We start from the raw sequence: 25,936 nt of genomic DNA, 5'->3' as shown, positions 1-25,936 counted from the left end.
GTGAGTCAGGGTAAATAAATAAAATAACAAGTGAAAATGCGTGGTGCAGTCTCCTCTCATCAATAACTCAAGCTCCCAGCTAATAGATACCTCCTTATATATATATATATATATATATATATATATATATATATAAAGGACCACACCAGATAGGTCGTCACAATTCAAATTAGGAAAACTCACAAACACACTGGCTTCTTGCCAATTATTACGCACAATTTCATAAGAATATTTTATAGAAATGCCGAGGCATACGGCCCGATCCGTCATAATATTGCCGAAATATAGATACATCTATTGTATTGCCGAGGCGGACGGCCCGCTCCCATGAGAGTGGTATAAAATCATGCCGAGGCGTACGACCCGATCCATCGTAATGTGCACACTGCCGAGGGTCGAACGGCACGAAGCATAGATGTATCTATCTTGCCGAGGTGAACGGCCCGATCCCATTAGAATAAGAAGCTTTGACGGGTCCTCAACCCCACTCACGAATAGTCATGTGAGTTATAGATTTTTAAGGAAATTTTACGATGAGAACGCATAACGCGGAAGAATTTCGAAGGAGAGTACAATTAATTTGCGGCTTATCATGAAGCCCGTTAAATCTCAACAATAGCAAGTTCATCACTCTACACAAGTCTAGTCTCAAGTCGTAATGTAAAATAAAGGAATTTAATAGGCAAGAGACAACTCAAATAGTACAGTTATAGCATGGCGGGAACCTAAGTCTACCCGGACATAACATGAATCTAGCTACGTACGAACTCTCGTCACCTTGTGCGTACGGAGCCCCCGCAACAAGTAGCACATAACAAATACATCACCTAGGGGTAGTTTCGCCCTCACAGAGTTAGACAGGAGACATACCTCGCTCTGAAGTTCCATAACCGGCTCCAAAGCTTCTCGAACACCACAAACCGATGCCTGACAATCCAAAACTAGTCAAACAATATGCAAACCAATCAAAATGTACTCCAATACCCATAATTAATCAATTCAAATAATTTCCAACTCCGCTTGAAATGTCGATAAAGTTAACTCTTGGGCTCACGTTCCTGGATTCCGAAATTTTTTGAAGATAAACCTTACCCATAACACTACGAACTCAATTATATAATTTATTCTAAATTCCATGTCCAATTTTGTGGTCAAAACCAAAAATACCAATTTTTCTACGTTTTCTACCAAAATCCCAATTTTTACAAATTCTCATGCATAAATCCATATATAAATTATGTATTTAACTCACAATATGAAGAAATGATTTTCCCTTTTTGAGCTGATGAAGATGGCACTCCAAAAGTGCTCAAAAATTGGCTCTCATGGACGAAATGAAGTTGGATTGAGCCAAACCCTCATTTTAAAGAAACACATTGCCCAGACCGACTTTCGCACCTGCGGTCCAATAGCCGCTTATGCGGCTCCGCACCTGAAGAAAAATCCATCGCAGGTGCGGCTCCAGCTCAACCCAACAGTTCTCGCATCTGCGCCCTATGTAGCGCATCTGCGCTTCCGCTTCTGCGGCCCTCAAGCGCTTCTGTGCTGCTCAATTCTGCAGGTGCGGTCCCGCTTCTGCAAAAATGACTGCATTTACAGTCCCAGTACTGCCTAGCCAGGGTCCGCTCCTGTGCTTGCCTGGCCGCTTTTGCGGCCCATTTTCCGCAAGTGCGATTGCACTAGAACTCAGGCCCTTCAGCAATACAACAAGGCTCCAAATTGATCCGCGACTCGTCCGGAACACACCCGAGGCCCTTGGGTCCTTAACCAAATATACTAACACGTCCCAAAATATAATACGAACTTAGTCGAAACCTTAAAGCACGTCAAACAACATCAAAATCATGAATCACGCCTTGAATCAAACTTATAAATTTTCAAATTTCAAATTCTATATCTTGTGCCGAAACGTACCAAATCAATCTAGAATGACTTCAAATTTTGCACACGAGTCATAAATGACATAACGAAGTTGTTGCAAGGCTCAGAACCCCAAACGGACATCGATAACGTTAAAATTCACTTCAAACCAAACTTATGAAATTCTTAAACTTTCAAAATGTTAACTTTCCATAATAAACACCAAAATGCTCCCGGGTGATACGATACTCAACTCGAATATATGCCCAAGTCCAAAATCATCATACGAACCTATTAGAACCTTCAAATCCTGATTCCGAGGTCGTTTACTCAAAAGCCAAACCTTAGTCAATTTTTCCAATTTAAAGCTTCCGAAATTAGAATTTTTTTTCCAAATTAATCCTGAACTTCCCAAAATTCAATTCCTACCATGCGTACAAGTCATAATACCTTAAGTGAAGCTGCTCAAGGCCTCAAACCGCTGAAAATGCGCTAAAACTCAAAACGACCACTCGGGTCGTTACAATGAAAAACATAAGCTGCCAGCAAGTAATATAAGTAAGCTACTTCAAGAAGTTGCTAGCAAAGTTACTAGTAAACTTCTTTAGGAATCTACCTATAGAGATACTTGCCGAGGTACTTGCAAGTTACTTATAAGCTTCCTGAGGAAGCTTCTAGCAAAGCTACTTGTAAGCTTCTTGAAGAAGCTGCTCGCAGAGCTACTTATGAATTATTTGTAACCTACTTGTAAGCTTATTCAAAAATCTGTAGGATTAAAAATAGATATTCATAACATAGGATATTCATAATACTCTCCCTTAGATATTTATTGATAATAACGTGCCTTATTAAAATCTTACTAGGAAAAAATTCAGTGAAAAAAAATCTTAGGTAAGGAAAAAAGAGTACAACGTGTATTTTACTCCCTCGATGAAAACCTTGTTTCAAATATCTTCGTTTTTGTATCCCTTGATTATTTTAAATAGTATAAATATCTTTGTAATCTGATCGAATGCATTTTTTTTTATTTGAACTCTATGCTTCAGGCATTTACCTTCAGGGATCTTTATATAATTTTCATTATCAAGTGAACCATAAAGGTAAGATGCAACTACATCCATCAGATGTATTTCAAGAGATTCATTTACGGCTAAACTGATGAAATGTCAAAATATTATTGCATCCATAACTGGTAAATATATTTTTTCATAGTCAACAACGGGTCTTTGTAAGACTTCTTGTGCAACAAGGTGTACTTTGTATCTTATAATTTTATTTATCTTGTTTCTCTTTTGTACAAAGATTCATTTATAGCCAATCAATAGAAAATTATTAAGCATTTGGACTACAGGCCCAAATACCTCACGTTTAACAAGTGAATTCAATTTTGATTGAATTATCTATTGCCATTTTATCTGTATCAATATTCTTCGACAGATTGAGGTTCAAGATCCTCACTGTCTTGCATAATATTAACAATTAATAAGATGTAAATTTAAATAAAATACTAATTAATCTCAATACTACATCAATAAAATATAAGAAAAATAAATTTATATAGTGGTTGGTGGTGATGAGAATGATGGTAATAGTGGATGCCGACTAGCGATGGTGGTGGTAGTGCATAGTAATGGTGACTGACATTATTGATTAATGGTGGTAGTTAATAATGGTGGCTAGTAGTTATGGTAGATAATGATGATAGTTAATGGTGGTGATAAGTGATTACGGTAGTTGATAATAGATAGCGGTGATTAATGCTAGTGATTGTGAACAGTGATATATGGTGATTGATGATGGTGGTAGTTATAGTGATGATCGATAGTGATGACAGTTGTGACTGAGAATGCTGGTTATGAGTGATGATAATTGATTGTTTGCGGCGATGAAATTGCTGAGTGACAGTCATCAAATTAGTTAGAGTTATTGTGAAATGTCTTCTTTGCATAAGTTTTTGAACGAGTATCATCTCAGTAACATAAAAATTTTGTTATATGTTTTAATCATTCAGATCTATTTAAATCCATTAAGTAATTATAAAAGAAGAAAAAAATAAGCTTACTAATTGAGATTTTAATGTCTATGATCTGAATAATTAATATTCTAACATTCATTAAGGATAAACAAATAAGCTCTTAGTAGCCCTAATTGTAAGAATCTTTGCGCCTACACTATTCTTTATATCTTTTTAAGTGTCTCACCTAATTAATACTACACCAATTGAATTAATAAAGATAAATTTAAAAAAAAAATAATAAATGAGAGTGCAAAGTCTCGGGTCCATCTATTGATTTGCTAACGCAAAGCAAGGAGTTGAGCATGAACGGGTTATCAATCAAAGTCACTTTCGAAACTATATTTCCTATAACTAACAGTAACTCAGTAAGATCTAATGATAAGTTATACTTCAAATATATATTTTGTTTTTGTCAAAATGATAAACATTCAGGAGGGAGGGAATTGAATTTGAAACTTTATTCTACCTGCAATAACATGTTATTTATTGATACCTTTGAAAGAAACAGAATTCAAAATAATGATATTGACTATACATATATAGTTCATATGGTCCTGGGTGATGCTTAGGACACAGAAATTAATGGAGGTGATGGAATACGAAGGGGGTGGGGGGGAGGGGGGACACTACATCTGACATAGGAGGAGGACAATAGCACACAGTAATACATTCACGTGCACTTCTTCAATTGTATCCTTCCAAAATCCTAATATCAGAATGTCCCTACACACATCCGACCCCCACACCCTCACTTGCTAAAGTCAGCACAGTGCAATTACACACACATCTATCTCTGTTTCTCTGTGCCAGCAGCTTTCTCCCACACGTGTCCCCTTGTACTCTTCTGTTTTCTCCAATGGGAGTGCACCTCAGATCTTCTGCACCCACCAGTTATCGTTCCCTTGCTTTTATTAAAATCCCAATCTTTGCTTTGGAATGGCATCTCCTCTTTACTTGAACCCACTATTTTTACTATGTTCCTTTATTACTACTTAAATTCACAAAAGAAAAAATGACTTGGTTTCTCATTCACCATTTAGTATCCGTACTAGAGATTGAATAATGCATAAGACTTGTTATTTTTTATTAGGAATTTTGATATTCACAAAGTTAGAATGCAAAACCTTTGATAATGATAAAGGAATTCTATTCCTCCCACGATAAGTGTCACAAGCGAACAACTTAATGGTTAAGGAATTATCATTCAAATTGCAAAATACATCTTTAGATCTCAAGTGATGCTACTTCTGTCTAATTAAATTTTCTATTATTTGAAATTAGAAAACTTTTTAATGGAGTTAATTGTGTGATTTACGCAAGATGAAATCATAAAAAATATTTTTAATGTAAAATCCATGATTTGTATGAGGAATAATTGATGTAATCTTGGAAAGCAAATGATATGTCAAAAACTTGTGTTCTATTGTAATTAGAAAATACACAATCTTGACTAATTGCCTTATGTAACCATTTGTTTAGCGTAAGTGGTGGACTGGTAGTATAATTTAACTGAGGCTAAGGGGAAAATCAACATATTTTACTGCAGCAAACATCAAAAACATTAATATACAAGTAAAAGTAAAATCTAATAGCGAGGGACCTCATATATATATATATATATATATATATATATATATATATATATATATATATATAACTACTACTATTCTGAGATGTATTTTAATAACAAATCAATCCCTTTCATTTCAAGTTATTTGTCCTCAGTCAGTCAACTAAGTCAAATCATCAAGCTGATCCCTAATAATCAAAAAAAGAAAAGAGAAAGTGAATTTGGCATTAACATTATTTATTCTTGGTTAAAAACAGCTTCTACTTTCTCAAAACGTAAAGCGACAAATTATTTTGCTCCGATCAATGCCTATTTTAAAAAGGAAAAGAAAAGGAAATTTATGATTTATCATTAATTAACAATTTAACAATTATCATTAATTAACACTGCACTTTGGTAAAAATAATACTACTACTCTATTCTATTGAATTTAAATCATTACCATATGATTAAAGGTAAGAAATATAGAGCCTAACATAGCTGGGACTTTGGATTTTGGGAATCATATAACGAGGCTGAATTCAGCATTGCCATAAATAAATTACTCCGCAAAAAACACTATATTAACAAAATAGTACAACTACAAATACCAAAAAAGAAATAATAGAGGTACACCATAATTAAACGGGTCATTGATAAAACCCAGTAACCCGGCCCATAACACTTCTTTAGCCGCAGTTCCTGCTTGGGAAGTAGAAGCAGCACATCTATCTAGTACTAGTATCTACATTTCTCTCTCTCTCTCTCTCTCTCTCTCTCTCTCTCTCTAAGAGTTTTTCCCTATCAAAGTTTCCTCCATCTCACAAACTCCTCTATCCTTCACCTTCTTATTAGGGTTTCTTGTTAATCACTTCGTACACTCAAAAACACTAATAAAAAAATCCTATATACTAGAACATAAGTGATGCGTTTGTATTTGTTTCTACTAATCATAAATCTTAGAGCATAGTACAGCAGTTGTGTGTGTGTGTGTGTTTCTCTCTCTTGTAGGATCGGTTTTGGTTCAACGAAAAAGAACAAATCTGAAGAAAGGAGGTGTTATGCAATCAGATTATGAAATGGCTGGGATCCATCATCAGAGAAACAGAAACCAACAGCCACAAGTGGAGCAACAGCAGCAGCAGCAGCATAGATTTATAATGGAAAATGCTTCAACTTCCTCACCATTTTTTCCAATAAACTATAACCATCACTTCCCTCCTCAACAACCAAATCCTCTCCTTCAACCCTTTACTCAACAGTTTTTCCAATATCAACATCTCCATTACAGATCCATTTTAGAACAACAACAACATCAAGATATAAGGCTAGAGCTCAACGCAGAAGGCGAAAATCATCAAGTTCAAGATGTTTCAGCCCAATTTTTTCCTTTAAGTTTCAAGGAAGATAGTGTTAGTAAAGGAGAAAGAGAAGAAGATGCTTTGATTCGTGGGAGTGAGGGATACTGCAACGAGGCTCGACAAACTTCTCTAGCTGTGTCTCATTGTTGGCAAAACCAAGAAGATTCTGCTATTAAACAACCTTTCTGGTAATTTTATGTGCACTCAATCACATGTAAAATTATTATAATTACTCTTTTACCGTACACCCCTATTAATGACCCTACTACTCTCTTTATTTAAATTATTTATACTTAGATTTTGGTCCACTATTAATGCATTTCTTTTATTTTTATTTTTTGGGTTTGTATAGGAAGCCCCTTTGTGCGGAATTTTCAAATGGGAATAACAACAACAGCAATGAAAGTGAGAAGAACAAACAAGAAGAGGATCAAGAAATGTATCCTGAAGAAATCCATCAGCAGCAAATTATTAAGAGCTTAGAAGAAAATAAATGTAGAGTAGTATTTGGAGAGTTAGAAGCCATTTATGCTACAAATGCTGACAACACCAATACTACTCCTAATATTCATCGAATTGCATCTGAATCTGTTCTTACTGCTGAAGATTTGCCAATTAATAATAACAATAATGTCTCTTTTCCTGTGGCAACTTTCAATGATTCTAATCAAACCAGTGGGCCCACAGCCATTGCCACAACAACTGCTGCTGCAATTGATATTGGATCAGAAAGTGCATCCGTTGGAGAAGCAACGAGGGAAGATGAAGTTCATAATAAAAGGAAGAGAAGGAGAAAAGCAAAAGAAGGAACAAGTACTACAATGGCAAGATTTTTCGAATCCTTAGTAAAGAAACTCGTGAACCATCAAGAAGATCTTCAAAAGAGGTTTATGGAAACGATTGAGCGATTGGATCAAGAACGAAAGGAGAGAGAAGAAACTTGGAGGGAGCAAGAATTAGCAAAGCTTAAAAAAGAAGCAGCTGTTAGAGCTCAAGAAAGAACATTGGCTTCAAATAGAGAAGCTGCTCTTGTTTCTTACTTAGAAAAACTCACTGGTCAAAAGATCAATTTTCAACATGGATCAGAATTACCAATCAAGAATGAAGATAGGAGTTGTAGTAGCTTGGCAAAGTTGAATAACAAGAGATGGCCACAAGCTGAAGTTGAGGCCTTAATTCAGATTAGAAATAGCTTGGAATCTAAGTTCCAAGAAGTTGGTCCAAAAGGGGTACTTTGGGAAGAGACCAGTAACTCAATGGCTTCAATGGGGTTTCAGAGAAGTGCCAGAAGATGTAAAGAGAAGTGGGAGAATATGCATAAATGTAGTACGGTCAAGAGAACAAAAGAAATCACGAGGGAACAATTAAATGATGGAAATAATAGTATTGACTTTGTAACTCAAGGAAATGATATTGTTGATGATCATTTGGCTACTGTCAACCTAACTGAAGGAAACAAAGGGAATAGTGAAAAAGTTAAACATGGAAATGGTGAGAGCAAAAATGGAAATTGGAAAGAAGAAATGGAAGAAATAAAAGAAGGTGAGATATGAATTAAGGATTCATTCATCAGAATCCAGACAAATGAGACAGCCAAGCTAAGAACATTACTGGTTCCTTTCAGGTGTCGGCTTTTTTGCTCTTTAAATTTTGATCATTGCTTTTTATCTGTACTGGGTATTTATATGTTCATCCTGTCATTTCTTTTTCTTCCAACACTTAAATGAGTTTCCTCTTTTGATGTCGTTTCTTATATTTTCTAGTGTAACTATTGGTTTAAAATATGAAGAGTATTCTGTAGGCCATACATTGTTAATATTTTGTTGTTCTATCACTTAGCCTTTTGTTACTGCTACTTTTTATCTTGTCTTTAGCCGATGATCTACCGATCAAAAATAACTTTTTTGTTCTCCCACTGTGAGGGTAAGGTCTGAGTACACATTAACCTTCTCAGACTTACTCACTGGGCTTGTTGTTGTTGTTGATTCTGTAGGCCATACCAACAAAACTTTGTCTCAAAAGATATGCAAAACATGGTGCCTTGGTATACTTAGCAGCACATAGTTGAATGAAGTAGTTCAACCTCATTTCTTATGCATTGGAAATTATTATATGTTGAAGCTTTGTTCTCTTTAAGCTAAGGCAATACAATTATTGGAAAAATTGGACACCGAGGAAATGATGCTTAGGAAAGCATGATGAAAGATTAGCAGATGGCAGACAACCAGCTGGAACATATTAAATTACATTGATAGCGTAATTTTTTTTAAAACTATCATGAGTTAAATCTCTATCGTAATATATTGAGGTCTTGTTCCTACTACTATTATACTCCACATTTCATAATTTAGAAACAGGGACCGTATTGGCAAAACATGATCAGCCCATGCATTATATATAGAGTACATTCTTTTCATGACTCGATAAGGAGGTCGAGTGTCAACAACCAAGAAAATTTTTTGGATATTCTGTTTTAGATTTTTTGTCATTTAAGTCGTCGTATCTTTTTTTCCCATTATTTGAACAGTTGTTATATTGGCTTGGACAGTCCCTAGCAACTAGTACAAGGTCATTGCTAGACGTGGTCCAAACTTTTGAGGTCTGGGGGTAAGAGGAATTGTACTGTAAGATCAATTGTGGGTTTTGCTTTCGTCCAAATTTGGATTTAGATCTAAATTGAAGCTATACATGATGTTTCTTTTATCCGAAAGAATACTGGCTTCTAATCTGATTTCTATCATGGATCAAATGTTCATATGCTTCTATTAAACTTTTTTCCTTATAAATTTCAAGAGTTCACAAAATTCACAATTTTGTACTCACATGGAAAATTTGTTTGCGAAGACTTCATTTCATGTCTCATTTTTTGTTTCACTGGCTTGTTTGTTTTGTCTAATTTTCATTGGTTGGAACCTAAAAACAACTCTACGCATTTTGATTTCCTTTTCCCGTGTTTGATAAGAGCCATGCCCTCAGGGGTGACATATGCAATTTACTCCAACACAAATATAGCCCTCAAGGCTATATTTATTCATTCAAATTCATGTTAGGTCATTATGCCCATTAAAAATAAAAATAAAAAGTACTAGAAATAAAATAAGAAATAGAAGTGTGCGTTTTCTACTTTTCTTAAGTGTAGATGAACATGGAAAACTGAAATCGAAGCTTATAAATATTTAATCTTCAATCCATAAAGGGGAAGGGGGTTCCATAAGAGGAAAGAAATGCTGAGGGTGAAATAAGGGGTTGCATGAAGAGTTGCAAAGTAAAGGGAAGGACAACTTGGTTATAAATAAAAAAGGGAATGATAGATAGAAGTGTATTAGTATTTCACTCTTTCACCTTATTAATTGGTTTTTTTAGTGTACAACAGATTGCAATAAAAATTATCACCCTCCACCATCAGTCCAATGGAAGTTAATCAACAGATTTTTCCTTAATAAATAAGACAAACAACCTTTTTTTCGCGTCAAATAAGACAAATAACTCATAAGCACCAACAGATTTTTCCTTAACCATGAATGACGAGATTAGGAAAATGAATTTAAACAAAATAATATGAAGATAAGTCCTTCTGGTAAGGGGGTTAAACATATTATGAATATATATATATATATATATATATATATATATATATATATATATATATATATATATATATATCAGTCCGGCTATTCATATCCTAGAAGAACCAAGACCAAAAGTTTGAAGCAAGTTAATGGCATAGTATGATTCTGAAGTGCAAATACAAGTGCCAGAAACAAAAAAGGAAATTAAATTAATCAATCTCCAACTCAAAAAAAACTGCCTTAGTTTCTGAACACTATTATAAATGTTACATATCGAATTCATCATAATTTTGGCGTTCTCTCTGAGAATTCTGTGTGATAGCTAATGCCTTTGCACTTGAAAGCAGAAGACATAACTTGAGATATCCTACAAAATCACAAAATGCAACTGCAAACTCTTCTTGTTAGCTCGAAGATCTGCGAGCTATGACGAGAGAGATCATAAAGAAAACCGTAGAAGAGATGAGGAGAAAGAGAGAGAGAAAAGGGTCGGTGGAAAGAGACCCTGAACTTTATTATTTCTCATTATTGTTCTATGTATTACAAAATTGACTACTTATATTTATAGTAATAGAAGTATAGAAATTAAAGAGAAAATGGAAAATACAATTAGGTCGGGTATTTTAAACAGCACTATTGGGCCAGCCCTTTTCCCTTATCAGTACTCAGGTTAACACCCCCCTCAAGCTGGAGGGTGAACACGCACCAAGCTTGCCAAGGATGTTTTGATGACGCTGTCCACACAAATCCTTTGTCATTATGTCATCCAACTGGTTGGCACTGGAAATAAATTGCAAAGAAATCAGTCCAGAATTCAAGCATTCACGAAAATAATGGCAGTTAATCTCAATATGCTTAGTACGTTTATGGAAAACTGGGTTTTTGGCAATATGAAGTGCAGTCTTGTTGTCACAATAGATTGGAACAGGACTGTTAATAGGTAGGCCGAGAACCCCAAGAAGTCTAATCAACCAAGACATCTCAGCAACCACCTTTCTTAGTGCCCTGTACTCAGTTTCAGCTGAAGATAAAGAAATGGTGGGCTGCTTCTTACTTTTCCATGAAATAAGACTGCCACCAAGAGTCACATAAAACCCAATAACAGACTTTCGAGAGATGGCACAAGAGGCCCAATCAGAATCAGAATAGCCAATAAGAGAGAAATCAGAAGAATTAGAGAGAAGAACTCTCTGAGAAGGATCATTCATGAGATATCTGAGAACATGTAGGCCAGCCAGCATGTGAGGTACCTGAGGCTGATGAAGGAATTGATTCAGGTGCTGAACAAAAAAAGAGATATTAGGCCTTGTATGTTGCAAGAAATTGAGCTTCAACTGGAGAGAAATGTTGGCAATTGAACTCAGTGAGGAGATTAGTTGTGTACTTGTGTTGGCTCATGAGATAACCTTGAGAATGAGTAGTGATTTCCAGTCCCAAGAAGTAATGTACTTACCCCAATCCTTAATCTTAAATTGATCATCCAAAAACGATTTCAAGGAGTTCATTTCAGTGAGGTCATCTCTAACCAAAAGGATGTCATCAACATAAATAGCCAGAACCAATAAAGGACCAGAAGAAGACTTGGTGAAGAGGGAGTAATCATTCAGACTTGAAATGGAGCCTCTAGAAAGCAAGGCTTCAGACAGTTTTGAAAACTACTGTCTGGAGGCTTGCCTAAGGCCATATAATAACTTCTTGAGTTTGCAAACCAATGGAATGGAGGAAGAAGAATGAGTGACATCAAGACCTTGAGGTATTTTCATGTAAACCTCCTCATGAAGATCACCATGGAGGAAGGCATTGTTAACATCCAACTGGAATACAGTCCATCCTCTCTTGATGGCAAGAGTCAGCAGGCACTTGATAGTGGTGAGCTTGATAACAGGAGAAAATATTTCAGTAAAATCAATGCCTTCCCTCTGAGTATCACCTCTAATAAATAACCTGGCCTTGTATTTTTCAACAGACCCAATCTGCCATTTGTTTGATCTTATAGAACCACTTACAAGGAATAACCTTTTTATGAAGAGGAAGAGGAACAATGTCTCAAGTGTGATTTTCTTCAAGAGCATTAAATTCCTTTAGCATAGCCTCCTGCCAGGCAGGATGAGAAGCAGCCTGCTGGTAGAATTGAGGCTCGTGCATGTGTGCTTCACTAGGCAGAACCTTGGAGAGGGTAGAAGTATAAGGATTGGAGTTGGCAGAAGAACAGACATAGTCTTTGAGATAAGCAGGTTGTGTAGCAGTCCTGGTGGATTGTCTTAAAGGAGGGAGCAGCAGGTGTAGGAGTAGAAGAACAACTAGAGGAAGGAGGAGAGGTAGGTGGAGTAGAGATTGAAAGTGGTATTAAAACAGAGGAGAAATGGCAGGAGAAGTAGCAGGGTGAGAAGGGATGATATGTGGAGAGGATGGAATGTCCACAAATGGTGAAGGTAAAATAGTGGAAAGAGAAGGTGAGGAAGAAGAAGAGGAAGAGTAAGGAAAAATGTGTTCATGGAATACTACATCCCTAGAATAGAACGCAGAGGAATTGGACATATTCAACAACTTATAACCCTTCTTACCACAAGGGTAGCTTAGGAAGATACAAGAAATAGCTCTAGATTGAAACTTATCCCTACCAACCTTAGGAGAAGTGGCAAAACACATACAACCAAAAGACCTCAAGTGGTCATAAGAGGGTGGATATCCACGCAGCTTCTCATAAGGAAAAACTTTGAGCAAAAGAGGTGAAGGCATCCTATTTATAAGGTAAGTGGCAGTCAAAACACAGTCACCCCAAAATTTTAATGGTAGTTTAGATTGGAACAAAAGGGCTCTTGAAACCTCTAATAAATATTTGTATTTGCTCTCCACAATACCATTTTGTTGTGGAGTATGTGGAATAGTGGTTTGGTGTAATATACCTTGATAAGCAAAGAAGGTGACAGCTTCAGCACTACTTCCAAGTTCAAAAGCATTGTCTGACCTGAAAGTGTATACTGAAGAATTAAAGTGTAATTTGACCATAGAAGTGAAAGCTTTTAAGATAGATAAGGCATTGCTTTTGGAAGAAAGAAGATGAGTCCAAGTGACTCTAGTGTAATCATAAACTAAGGTGAGAAAATATCTGAATCCATTGTAAGTTTTAGTGTTATATGGGCCCCAAATGTCAATGTGAACTAGCTAAAAAGATGTAGTGGAATGAATTGTGCTATCATGAAAAGACAGTCTTTGTTGTCTAGCCATAGGACAGATTGGACATATAAAATTTCGTTTACTGGATACTTTATAAGATAAGAAAGGAATAGATTACATTTTATAAAAAGGCATATGACCTAATCTTTGATGCCAAAACAAATCCATCTTATTGACAATAGAAATCTCATTACATTTAGATGAAACAAGTACATACTGAGAAACTAATGCATGCTTATTACAAGGAATAGAACTTATAGTAGAACTAGAATCTATACAAGATATAGTAGCATGGGATGACAAAGCAGGGGTTGAAGTAGGAAATAACTCCGCATCTGGATGTAGGTAATAAAGTCTGTCAGCAGCCTTAACAATTACCAATGGCCTCTTCAGAGAAGGGTCCTGTAAAGAATAATGGAACTTGGTAAGTACTGCTATACGATCAAGTTGGGTAATGAGTTGATATATAGAGATTAAGTTGAAATAAAAAGAAGGCACAAGAAGTACATTAAGTAGGGTTATATCATGTCTCAGGTGCAAGGACCCAGTTGATATGACCTTAACTTTATAACCATTTGGTAAGGTAACAAGGAAATGTCTAACTAAAGGCACAATATCAAAAGGTAAATATTTGTGTGGAGTCATGTGATTGGTGTCCCCTGAATCCAAAATCCAAGGATCCATGATAGCCTGTGAAGATCCACACACATGAGAGTCTACATATTCTACAGCATAAGCAGTAAACAAACATGCAAAGTGAGCAAAACCAGAATCCTCAGCTGGAGGAATGTTGGAAACAAGACCAAGAGAGACTTGAACTTGTTGGAATAGAGTCAAGAGGTGCTGATATTGTTCCTTAGTAAAGCCATAAATTGGAGAAGAATTTCCTGGAAACTGATTAATAGCGGAAGATGATTGAGGATGAGGTATGTCACCTTGGACACATGATGCAGACTTCTTGTTCTTTGTGAACTTGAACTCAGGGGGAAATCCATGGAGTCTGTAATATTTTTTCATTGTGTACATGTCCAGGTTTCTTACAATATTTGCAAGAAACACCAATGACATTCTTTCTGGATTCAAAATTTACTCTTTGAGTAAAATTTCTATTGTTGCCTGATTGTGCAGGTGACACAGAGAAAGAGGCAGAATCACCAGAGAAATTAGAAACATTGGAAAGAGCTTCCTTTTGACTCTCATCCTGTTGTAATAAAGAATAAGCCTTGCTCACTGGAGGGAGAGGATTCATCATCATGATGGCACTCTTCACAGTGGAGTGTGACTCATTCAGACCATTAAGGAACTGGAATAGTTGTTGATCCTCTATGAACTTTGGAAGAGCTTCACATGAATAGACAAGACCCATATAAGAGGAATTTAACTCATCACGTAGACTCCTAAGTTTGGTGAAGTATGTGGCAATATCATAAGAGCCTTGAGTAGTTGTACTAATTTCTCTTTGAATTTGGAGATATTTGGACCCATTTGACTGACCAAATCTCTCATTAATGTCTCTCCAGACTTCCCTTGCAGTCTTAAGATACATGACACTGGTTGCAATTTTCCTAGACACAGAATTAGTGATCCATGCCTTAACCATGTCATTACATCTCTCCCGGTATGAATGATAAGGGCAGTCTGGTGAAGGTTGGGGAACTCTACCATCTAAAAGCCCTAACTTGTTCTTTGCAGATAGAGAAGTAAGCATACTACTTCTCCAAAGCACAAAACCACACCCATTAAAAGGTACAGCCACCAACTGACTACCAGGACTATCAAAAGGGTGCACATACAATGGATGAGACGGTCCAGTGTAAAAGGTGTAAAACCATCAGAACTCGTGCTATTAGGTGATCCTACATTATCCATGACACTACCCATAGCATGAATTTCAGCTAAATTGAGTTAAAACAACACATACAATAGCCTATACAGCACAACAGTTTTTTGAACATAAGTTAGAACATGCAACCAAAATCTAGACAATTTTACTGTTGAAAACGAGAAGGATATTACCAGCCTTCTTCTGAAACTCGAAAAAGAAGAGTCTTCTCTGAAGTATAAACCCTAGGAAGTCAGATTTGACCAAGTCAAATGCGGAATCTGAGATAATCCGAGATGTTCGGCATCATGAGATTACTGGTAGTCAATAGAAGAAGAAAACCCCAAAAATTATCGGTGGAAAATGTCGGTCGATAGTTTCATCATTCTGAATCAATAGAAGATCAAATCGACGAAAAGTCTGAGAGAGGGTAACATCGGAATGAAGGTTGCGATGAGATGAATCAGAGTTTTTGCTCTGATAACATGTTAGCTCGAAGATATGCGAGCTATGACGAGAGAGAGAGAGAGAGAGAGAGAGAGAGATAAATAAAATCCTAGAAGAGATGAGGAGAAAGAGAGAGAAAAGGGTCGGTGGAAAGAGACCCTGAACTTTATTACTTCTCATTATTGTTCTATGTATTACAAAATTGATTACTTATATTTACAGTAATAGAAGTACAGAAATTAAAGAGAAAATAGAAAATACAATTGGGCCGGGTATTTCAAACAGCACTATTAATCCAGCCATTTTCCCTTATCAGTACTCAGGTTAACACTTCTTTCTTAGGCCTACCTGCTAAGTACTTGACTGACAAGTAAAACATTAAGTTGGAGAATAAAAAATGAAGAGGAAGGCAATGACATCAATATTGTTGAAGGTGAAAGACATACGTTAATCTGTAGAAATTTTGTATGTCATCACTTCTAGCTCTGTGTCGTTGTTGCAGAAAAATTGTAGGATTGTGATTTTAATTTATTTTTTGTAGTTTAGTGATCGGTACTATGGATTTTTAGTTTAAAATAGAATTAATTTTTTTTATATAATTATCCATCATTCATTCTCGAGTAATCATTCACGACAAAGGCAGTATACAGATGGGTACTATATGCAAATTTTATACAACACGTAGCATATATTAGTTTTTGAAATATTTTCCCACTTTAAACAAATAAAACAAAATATATTACGTTCTCTGATCAAGTCCAAAATATTAGTCGTTTTTGCAAATTGAATTTGTGTTAAAATAGTTGATGTTTTAGGAAAAAACAAGAAAAAGATCTATTCACTTTTTTTCCCTTCCAAATCACACTTACTTCCCCAGTTCTTTATACTTTCAGTTAATAGTAATTGCACTAGTTTTGTTTGTAATGACTGAACTAGTTAATATTATTATCTCTCTTTCGACCAAATAAAAAAGAAAATACTTTATACTTAAAGCTAGTATATCTTCTTAATATGGACCAGAATAGAGGTAGCATGAAGCCATGAATTAATGCACCAAAACTTTGGACTTTGGGATTGTAAATTTATGCTATTCTCCATAGAGTTCAAGCTCTGCCTTAATGGAGATGGAGAGAGAGATGAACAAATGAGCTAAGATGTTCTGAAAATGAAGGAGCTTAATTCTCATTCTCCTTGCATCGGCATTTATACAAATGTTAACCGCCTATAACCAACGAATAGCTCATGTACAACTGTCAAGATCTAACTATAATACTCTACAACTAACCCTTCCAATAATTAGTTATTTAACTAACTCTAGTTGACTGCTAACTCTAGTTACATCAGTTCAAGTTACTCCTATTCCAATATTCCCCTCAAGCTGGTAGGTGTAAAAATGTTCAGCACTCCCAGCTTGGATAACAGGTACTCATGTTGTGATCTTAACAATGTCGTGGTGAGTATATATGCATGTTGTTCATTAGAGCACACATGTACTGTTTTCACGATCCCTTTTTGATTCTTTTCCCTGATGAAATAGCAGTCCAACTCTATGTGCTTTGTCATCTCATGATACACTAGATTTGAAGTAATTTGAAGGGCTGCTTTATTGTCATAGAACAATTTTACTAGCACTTCTACTTCTGCCCTAGTTCTTTAAACAGTCTGATCAACCATGTCAACTCTGCAACAGTCCAAGCCATGCTTATATATTCTGCTTTTGTTGAACTCCTTGAAACTGTGTTTTGTTTCTTGGACTTCCAGGAGATAAGTGAGTTCCCATGTTTGACAATGAACTCTGTGACTGACTTTCTAGTATTAGGACATGATGCCCAATCAGCATCGCAATATGCACTCAATGTGTTGCTCTTCTCACTGCTCATCAGTACACCCATGTCTGGTTCCTTTTTGACATATCTTACAATTCTCAAGGCTGCCTCCCAGTGACTACTCTTAGGCTGCTGCATAAATTGGCTCAATGTCTGCACTCCAAAGGCTATATCTGGCCTTGTTTAAGTAAGATATAGAAGCTTCCCAATGAGTCTTTGGTACTTCCTTTTTTCTTCTAATAATTCATCTCCCTTCACACTTGTAATATCATCAAGCTCCTTTACTGTGAGTTTCAAATTGTATTCAAGTAGAGTTCCCGTTGGCTTTGCTCCACCTAGTCCAAGTTCTTTAATAAGGTCAAGACATTATTTTCTTTGAGTCATCAGAATTCCCTTAGTCGACCTGCTAAATTCCAACCCCAGAAAGTATTTCAGCTCACCAAGATCCTTCATCTTGAAGGTTTGGTGCAACTTCTGCTTTGTGCTTTCAATTGACTGAAGGTTATTACTAGTGATCAACATGTCATCAACATACACCAAAATGATGACAATATTGATATCTTGTTTTAAGGTAAATAGGGAGTGATCCAGACTGCTCTAAACAAATCCTTTAGCCACTAAAGCCTCAGTCAGCTTTACATTCCACTGTCGACTAGCTTGCTTCAACACATAAAGAGACTTAACAAGTCTGCAAACCATAGGATTCTCTCCCTGACGAGTGAAGCCCCCAGGAAGTTGCATGTAGACTTCATCTGGTAAGTCACCTTGCAAGATGGCATTATAGACATCCATCTGATGTATGTGCCACCCCTCAATAGCAGCCATTGAAATTACAGATCTGACAGTAACAATCTTGACTACCAGAGAGAATGTTTCATTATAATCAATCTATTCTTGCTGGTTATACCCCTTGGCCACCAACCTAGCCTTAAACCTCTCAATATCACCATTAGATTTGTATTTAACCTTGAAGACCCACTTGTAGCCAATTGAAACTTTACCTTTAGGCAATGACACTAGTTTCCAGGTGTGATTATCCTCAAGGGCTTGCATCTCAGCCTTCATTGCCTCTACCCATCTAGCATCTTTAGAAGCCTCATGGTAGATCTTAGGCTCAACAACAGAAGACAAAGCAGCTATAAATGATTTATAGGTGGGGCTGATGTTGGAATATGAAACTGAATGATGTATAGGATGTGATGTAGTGGAAGAGGTACCAGCAGGTATAGTAACATAATCAGATAGTTAGCCTGGGGGATTCTTGGTTCTAACTGAATGTCTCAAGTTAGAGAAAGAAGCAGGATCTAAAGTAGTGGTTGCTGGTGCAGGATTTGAAGTAGGGACTTCAGATGAGACCATATGCTTTAACATAATCTGCCTGGTCAATATCATGAATATCTTGCATGCTATCATGAGATTCCTCTAGTGAACCTAAGTTAGATTGGTCAAGGTTATCTGAGACACCTTGTGGAGGAATTTCTCCAAGGAAATCTGAAGGATCAGTTGCCAAAGTGTCCATGTTCTGCTTCTGGCAAGTAGATTATGTTGCATTGTCAATGAACAAAGAAGGCTGCGAAGATTTTCTATGCTTGAAAGGAAATATGTTTTCCTTAAAAATGACATCCCTGTTGACAAAGAAAATTTGGTTAGTGTAGTCATATAAAATGTATCCTTTGTTGACTTCTGAATAGCCCATCATCACTACTGTAACTTCCCTGGCATCAAATTTTTCCTGTATATTCCTTTAAACACAGGCATCCGATCACTTTCAGATGATCCATTCTTGGCCTTCTTTTATGAAAAATCTCATATGGAGATTTGCCTCCAAGGACTATAGATGGCATTCTATTTATCAAGTATACTGCAGTTAATACATAATGACCCCAGAATTCCAAAGAAATACCACCTTGAAATCTAATTGCTCTTGCAATTTCCAAGATGTGTATGTGCTTCCTCTCAGCAATTCTATTTTCTGAGGGGTATACACAATGTCCTTTGATGAATTACACCTAGTGACTGAAAAAACAGTGAGCAGTTTTCATTTATGAACTCTCCTCCATTGCTTGATCTTATCATTTTAAATATTTTCCCAAACTGAGTTAGTACTAGAATAAAGAATCTTCTGAGTATAAGAATAACATCACTTTTAAGTCTAAGCAAATATAGCCAAGTGGTTCTAGAATGATCATCCATAATTGTCAGAAAGAATTTATTTCCATCAAAGGTTTGTACATTGTATGGTACCCATACATCAATATGTAGCAAGTGAAAAATATCAGCATTTCTACTAGTACTATTTGGAAAAGGTAGTCTTAAATGTCTAGCTAGAGGATAGATCATACAGCTACATTCATCCTGACTTAAGCCCAATAATTGTTTCATTGCTCCTATTGGTGCATGACCAATCTCTTGTGCCACAGTTCTACATCTACCTTCTCTTTTATTCCTGATAATCCTTTTTTTCAGTTGTGTTATTTTTTGTAGTGTTGTGAAGGAACAGGTAGAGGCCTTCATTTTCCTTACCAATCCTATTCACTATTCCACTGTAAAGATCCTAGAATATACAGAAATATAGAAAGAAGCACACTGAGCGTTGTAATTCTTTTGTTAGCTTAGATACTGATAAAAGATTATACATAAACTCTGGTATATATAGAACATTCTTTATTTCATCGCTTATCCGTCAGCCTACATGACCCAGTATGTGTTACTGTTGTGGTCTGCCCATTTAGCAATTGTACTCTCTTCTTGTTAATGTCATTACTTCTGATTTTAGTGCTCAACATACTTAAATCAGATACCATATGGTATGTTGCTCCTGTGTCAACTATCCACTTCTTTATCTCTGAGTTTTTTAAGAAAGCAGTAACATTACATGCCATGTTAGCTACACCATTACCATTTTGAACTTTCTGCAATGTTGTCCCTGCAATGTTGTCCTTGCTGAGCATTTTCAGAATCTGTGAGTATTGTTCAGGTGTGAAGTAGGGTCCTGTGATGTTCTCAGTCATGTTGATCTTGTCATTACCACGGGTGTTGCTTACTCTTATGCCATGTGGTTTGTACTCTTCCATTGTTGCACTGTGTGCAGCTGTGACTGTGAGATTTTTTTTGTATTTTGAATCTGTAGGGTAACCTATTAGCTTGTAACATCCCTCACGTGTGTGTCCTTTGAGTTTGCAATAGTCACAATACAGATTATAATTTTTCTTTCCTCTTTGAACAGGTCCATTTCCTCTAACTGTCATCAATATTGTTGCCTCTCCCATTTTAGTTAAGGGCACTGTATTTGTTATGTTCCTCTGGCTTTCCCTCTCCATCAACATTGAATATGCCTTGTTGATTGAAGGTACTGGGACCATCATTAAGAGTTGGCTCCTTGCTTGCTCATAAGATTCATTGAGTCCCATAAGAAACTGCAAAAGCTTCAGGCTCTCCATAAAGGTTATAAATTCACAAAACTTAGCACAATCGCAACCAGGAATTGGGGCTAAGCTATCAAATTCAGCCCAGAGTAAACGTAGCTTAGAGAAATAACCAGAAATTGAACTTGTTCCTTGATTAATAGTGGCAATCTCCTTGTGAATTTGAAAAATTCTAGAACAGTCGATTTTGTCAAATCTCTCTTTTAAATCCTCCCATACTGATGCTGCATTTGTGGAATATACTATCCCAATGTCAAATTTGTTTGGCACACAGTTCATAATCCATAACAGGACGATTGCATTATATTTCTCCCACAAATCGAATAAATCTGGACCAAAGCTTTCCCTTTTACAGGTGCCATCTATGAACCCTAGTTTGTTCCTACCTAGGATTGTGATTTGCATCGCACAACTCCACATAGAGTAATTCTCTGGTCTAGTCAATTGAAGAGATATCAAAACAATACTTGAGGTGTCTGTTGAGTGCAGAAACAACGGGTGATTGTGGCTTAATTTTTCTGGCTCAGTGTTGTCAGTCGCCATCTTTAGTTGGTAAAGCTTGAATCTAAGGATCGATATGGACTGTACTAACAGTCGTGCAGTTATGATACCATGTAAATTTATGCTATTCTCTACAAAGTTTAAGCTCTGCTTTAATGGAGAGAGAGAGAGAGAGAGAGAGAGAGAGAGAGAGAGATGAACAAATGAGCTAAGATGTTTTGAAAATGAAGGAGCTTAATTCTCATTCTCCTTGTATCTGTGTTTATACAAATGTTAACCGCCTTTAACCAACTAACAACTCATGTATAACTGTCAAAATCTAACTACAATACTCTACAACTAACCTTTTCAATAATTAGTTATTTAACTAACTCTAGTTGACTGCTAGCTACTGCTGCTAACTCTAGTTACATCAGTTCAAGTTACCCCTATTCTAACAAAGATTGCATGCGCAATGGTTAAAGTTGCCCTTTCTTCTCCTTCACTTGCTCCCTTTCCTCTTAGAAGATTTATTCTAATAGTTTGTGGATTAAAATTTATTTAGTAGTTTATTTGATGTGTCATGTCATGTCTAATCACATCTCCCCAATTTTTCTTAAGTTTCCCTCTATCTCTCCTTAGACCGATTATTGCCAACCTCTCATATAAGTTTCTAATTAAAATTTTGTATTAGCTTTTAATTTTTTTTATCTATGACTCTTCTCATGCCAACTAATGCAAACACGTTCTTGAAACCTTAATTAATTAAGAACCTCCAAAACATATTCCCTATAGGCAAATGTTATAATATATTCACCATAAATTGGGGCTATTTTGAAGCATTTTATCACGTTTGTCTATTCCTTTTTAAAACCAAATAATCGATGCGTTGTCCTGTTATAAATGGTAAGCAATTCTTGCTCTTCACTCCTACATTATAACATAAGCTTCTAATGCTTTGTACTGACATGCAATTAGTCAATTTATATGTTTGTTGTGCTAAGTTATGCTCTTGAAACCTTAGTACCCCGAAGCCTATACCTAGGCTAATATTACAAAATTTTCACCTGTTTTGGAGCTTGCTTTAAAGCCTTTCCGTTGACCTTCCAAATAAGAGTGTGTTTGGGTTGGATTATATTAAGTACTTGTTTTTGTGTTTGAATAGATAAAATAGAGGAGTTTTTTATACACTTGATCCTTTTTTAACTATTATTTTTAAAAAAATAGCATCATTTATTGTTTATTCCATAATGAGCACTTTTTTTCATTATTAGCATATTACAAAAACTAAGCCCAACATTCCTCTTCTTCACTCCATGTTTTAAAATCTGATGCATATGTGAATGCCACCTAAATTCAAGATGTATTGATTTATACGTCTTTTGTACTTTGTATATCAAGTATCACTTTAATTCAAAATTTATTTTTATGTATATAATTTTTGTATATTTATTTTGTGAAGTGCCATCTTATTTTAAGATGTATTTTTAATGTATATTTCAAATATATTTTATATGTCAAGTGTCATTTTAATTCAGGATGTATTTTTTATAAATATATTTTTTATATATTTATATATATATATATATATATATATATATGCCATCTTAATTAAATTTAAGATATATTTTTTTATGTGTATTTCACATGTTTAAGTGTATTTTTTATGTATATTTTATATGTGTTAATTCAATATATATATTTTTATATACGTTTTGTATATATTAACGTATATTATTATCGAAGTAAAATCTTTATGTTAAGAAAGGAAGAAAGCAGGAAGAGAAAAACTTAAGAAAGATAATTAAAAAGAAAACGAATGGAACAATTTAGAAAATAGATTGGCTTCGGCAGAAAATAAAATTAAGAAAATGAAGAAAAAGAAGGAAAGCTAATAGATAATGAGAAAAAAAAGGCATGATTTTTGTACAAAAAATTATTGACTTTCCATTCAAATTGCTTATGTTTAGAGATTAATAATCAATATTCCTATTTTAATGGAACTGTGTGCTACAAATATAAATATTTTCCTGCCACGATTGTAATATTTGATTTCATGCTACGAATTTATTATATTTTATTTAAATTGTGACAGTTATGTAAAGTTCCCAAAATAGAGTGCTTTTAAGCCAAACGCTTTTAAGCTGAAAAATCTAAAACAAGTCAAAAGCTTTGGATTAGAACTTAATCCTTTTGGGCCTTCCTTTTGTGTTATGCCGACTTCAACTTACGCATGCCCTGCTAGCCCATATATAGTACCACTAGCTTAGATTATTAGCCAATCAACCAGATTCACATCTACACGAAGAATGATTATAATAATGTAAACTTGATAATCTAATATTTAAAGAAACAACAAATATGAAATTTGATTATACATCAATTATAAATTTATTACTGAATCTACAGTTATATTTCACTTTACTCATAAATAGATTGCTAAAATCTATTACAAGACGTAAATTTTAATGTCACTTTTGATAATTTTAAAATATACATTCAATATCTTACAAGACTCGAGTACTTTGAAACCTTTATTGTCCTGTTTTATTTTTAAACTCTTCAAATTATCAAAATGTTCAAGTGAACAATCCAATAATCAAGAAGTTATTACTCAAATAAGGTTATATATGTAATATTTGGATGGGAAATGCAGTCGCATTCACTCCTCTCGACGCGCTCTCTCTCTATATATACACATTATCGCTTTTCACTAATACACTGCCTCGTAGCCCGTTTGTTCATGTGTTCTCCTCGTGGTATTCATCCATGGTATGATATTTTGTGAACACTTGCTCAAGCATTATATTTGTGTTCCCACGATTAATTATTTATCATAGTCTTTACACTTTGATTCAAAATTAATCTTTTCGGCCCTTTATTTTGTGGTATATCGCCTTCAACTTATGCATGTCTATGTCTTACTGACCTATACAGTCACACTAACATAGAGTATTGAATTTAAGATGGTAAGAAATTATCCATTAGTAACAAATAAATATTCATGAAGTGGATTATTAGCCAATTGATCATATTTAAACTACACCGATTATGATCGTAATAACGTAAACTTAATAATTTAATATTTAGAGGACAACAAATCTTGAAGTTTGATTACACATCAATTATATTTTGGTTACTGAATCTATAGTAAGATTTCATTTCACTAAAAAATGGATTTCTAAAATCTATTACAAGGACATAAATTTTAACTTTGTAATTTTAAAGTATACACTCAATATCTTACTACTTACAAGACGTTACTATTTTGAAGTCTCTATTGCCATATTTTATTTTTAAACTCGTCAAGTAAAATGTTCAAATAGATTATCCAATAATCAAAAAATTATAATTCAAAGAAGGTAATATATAAAAAATTTAGTCGTCATGTGTAGTCGTACCCACTCCTTTCGGCTTAAATATGTGCGCGCACACACACATACTATATCCGGTTTTCATCATTGACGCTTTTCACCAATACACTGCCTCATTGCTCGTAGGCTCTCTCGTTTATGTGTTCCCTAACGTTATTCATCTATGGCCGGATATATTGTGAATACTTGCTCAACAATTATATTTTTGTTCCCGCGATTGATTCTTTATCATAATCTTTACACTTTGATTCAAACTTAATTTTTTCAAGCCTTTATTTTGTGGTATTTGCTTCAACTTATGCATGTCTTGATGACATATATAATAACACTAGCATAGAGTATTGAATTTAAGGTGGTAAGAAATTCGCCATTATTAATAAGTTATTATCCATTAAGCGAATTATTAGCCAATCGATCATGTTTATTTCTACGGATAACAAATCTTGAAGTTTAATACTTAGGGTAACAAATCTTGAAGTTTAATTACACATCAGTTATAGTTTGGTTATTGAATCCATAGTACGATTTCACTTTATTCATAAATGGATTGCTAAAATCTATTTCAAGAAAGTAAATTGTAACGTCGCGTTTTGTTATATTAAAATAGCACTCAATATATTACTACTTACAAGGCAATACTATTTTGAATCGGCTAGTGTCATATTTTATTTTTAAGCTCGTCAAGTAAAATGTTCAAATAGATAATCCAATAATCAAGAAATTACAATTCAAAAAAGGTTATATGAAATATTTGGTCGTCGGGTGTAGCCGTACCCATTCCTTTCGGCTTAATTATACGTCCACACACATACTATATCTGGTTTTCACTATTGACATTTTTTACTATACACTGCCTCATTGCTTGTAGGCTCTCTCGTTTGTGTATTCCTAACGGTATTCATCCATGGCAGGATATATTTGTGAAAATATGCGCAACAATTAGATTTTTGTTTCCGCGATTGATTCTTTACTTTCCTCTGTACACTTTGATTCAAACTTAATCTTTTCATGCCTTCATTTTGTGGTATA

General features: G+C 35.1%; 2 protein-coding genes across 4 annotated transcripts; one reads left to right on the top strand and one right to left on the bottom strand.

The window, feature by feature from the left end:
* The first annotated feature begins 6,111 nt into the window (after positions 1–6,111).
* On the top strand, positions 6,112–9,251 carry LOC104103703 (trihelix transcription factor DF1-like). Of its 3 annotated transcripts, none has more exons than XR_687958.4 (3): positions 6,112–6,975; positions 7,140–8,411; positions 8,930–9,251. XR_687958.4 is itself a non-coding variant. In XM_009611628.4 (2 exons), the coding sequence occupies exons 1-2, from the start codon at positions 6,488–6,490 to the stop codon at positions 8,338–8,340; spliced, it is 1,689 nt and encodes a 562-aa protein (XP_009609923.1). In that variant the 5' UTR covers positions 6,113–6,487; the 3' UTR covers positions 8,341–8,621. The 3 variants fall into 3 exon arrangements, 1 of the variants encoding a protein (XP_009609923.1); XR_687957.4 differs by having other exon boundaries at positions 6,113–6,975; positions 8,781–9,251; XM_009611628.4 differs by lacking the exon at positions 8,930–9,251 and having other exon boundaries at positions 6,113–6,975; positions 7,140–8,621.
* A 1,770-nt stretch (positions 9,252–11,021) lies between these two features.
* Positions 11,022–18,150, bottom strand: LOC117278012 (uncharacterized). Its single transcript, XM_033657447.2, has 10 exons — positions 18,069–18,150; positions 17,889–17,963; positions 17,474–17,801; positions 14,650–15,305; positions 14,041–14,606; positions 13,751–13,935; positions 12,982–13,324; positions 12,031–12,329; positions 11,763–11,979; positions 11,022–11,636 (listed from the first exon to the last, which is right to left on the bottom strand). The coding sequence occupies exons 1-10, from the start codon at positions 18,148–18,150 to the stop codon at positions 11,022–11,024; spliced, it is 3,366 nt and encodes a 1,121-aa protein (XP_033513338.2).
* Between the last annotated feature and the right edge of the window lie 7,786 nt (positions 18,151–25,936).

This window comes from Nicotiana tomentosiformis, chromosome 8 (assembly GCF_000390325.3).
Source record: "Nicotiana tomentosiformis chromosome 8, ASM39032v3, whole genome shotgun sequence".
NCBI lineage: Eukaryota > Viridiplantae > Streptophyta > Magnoliopsida > Solanales > Solanaceae > Nicotiana > Nicotiana tomentosiformis.
This window is presented reverse-complemented; position numbering and strand designations above follow the sequence as displayed.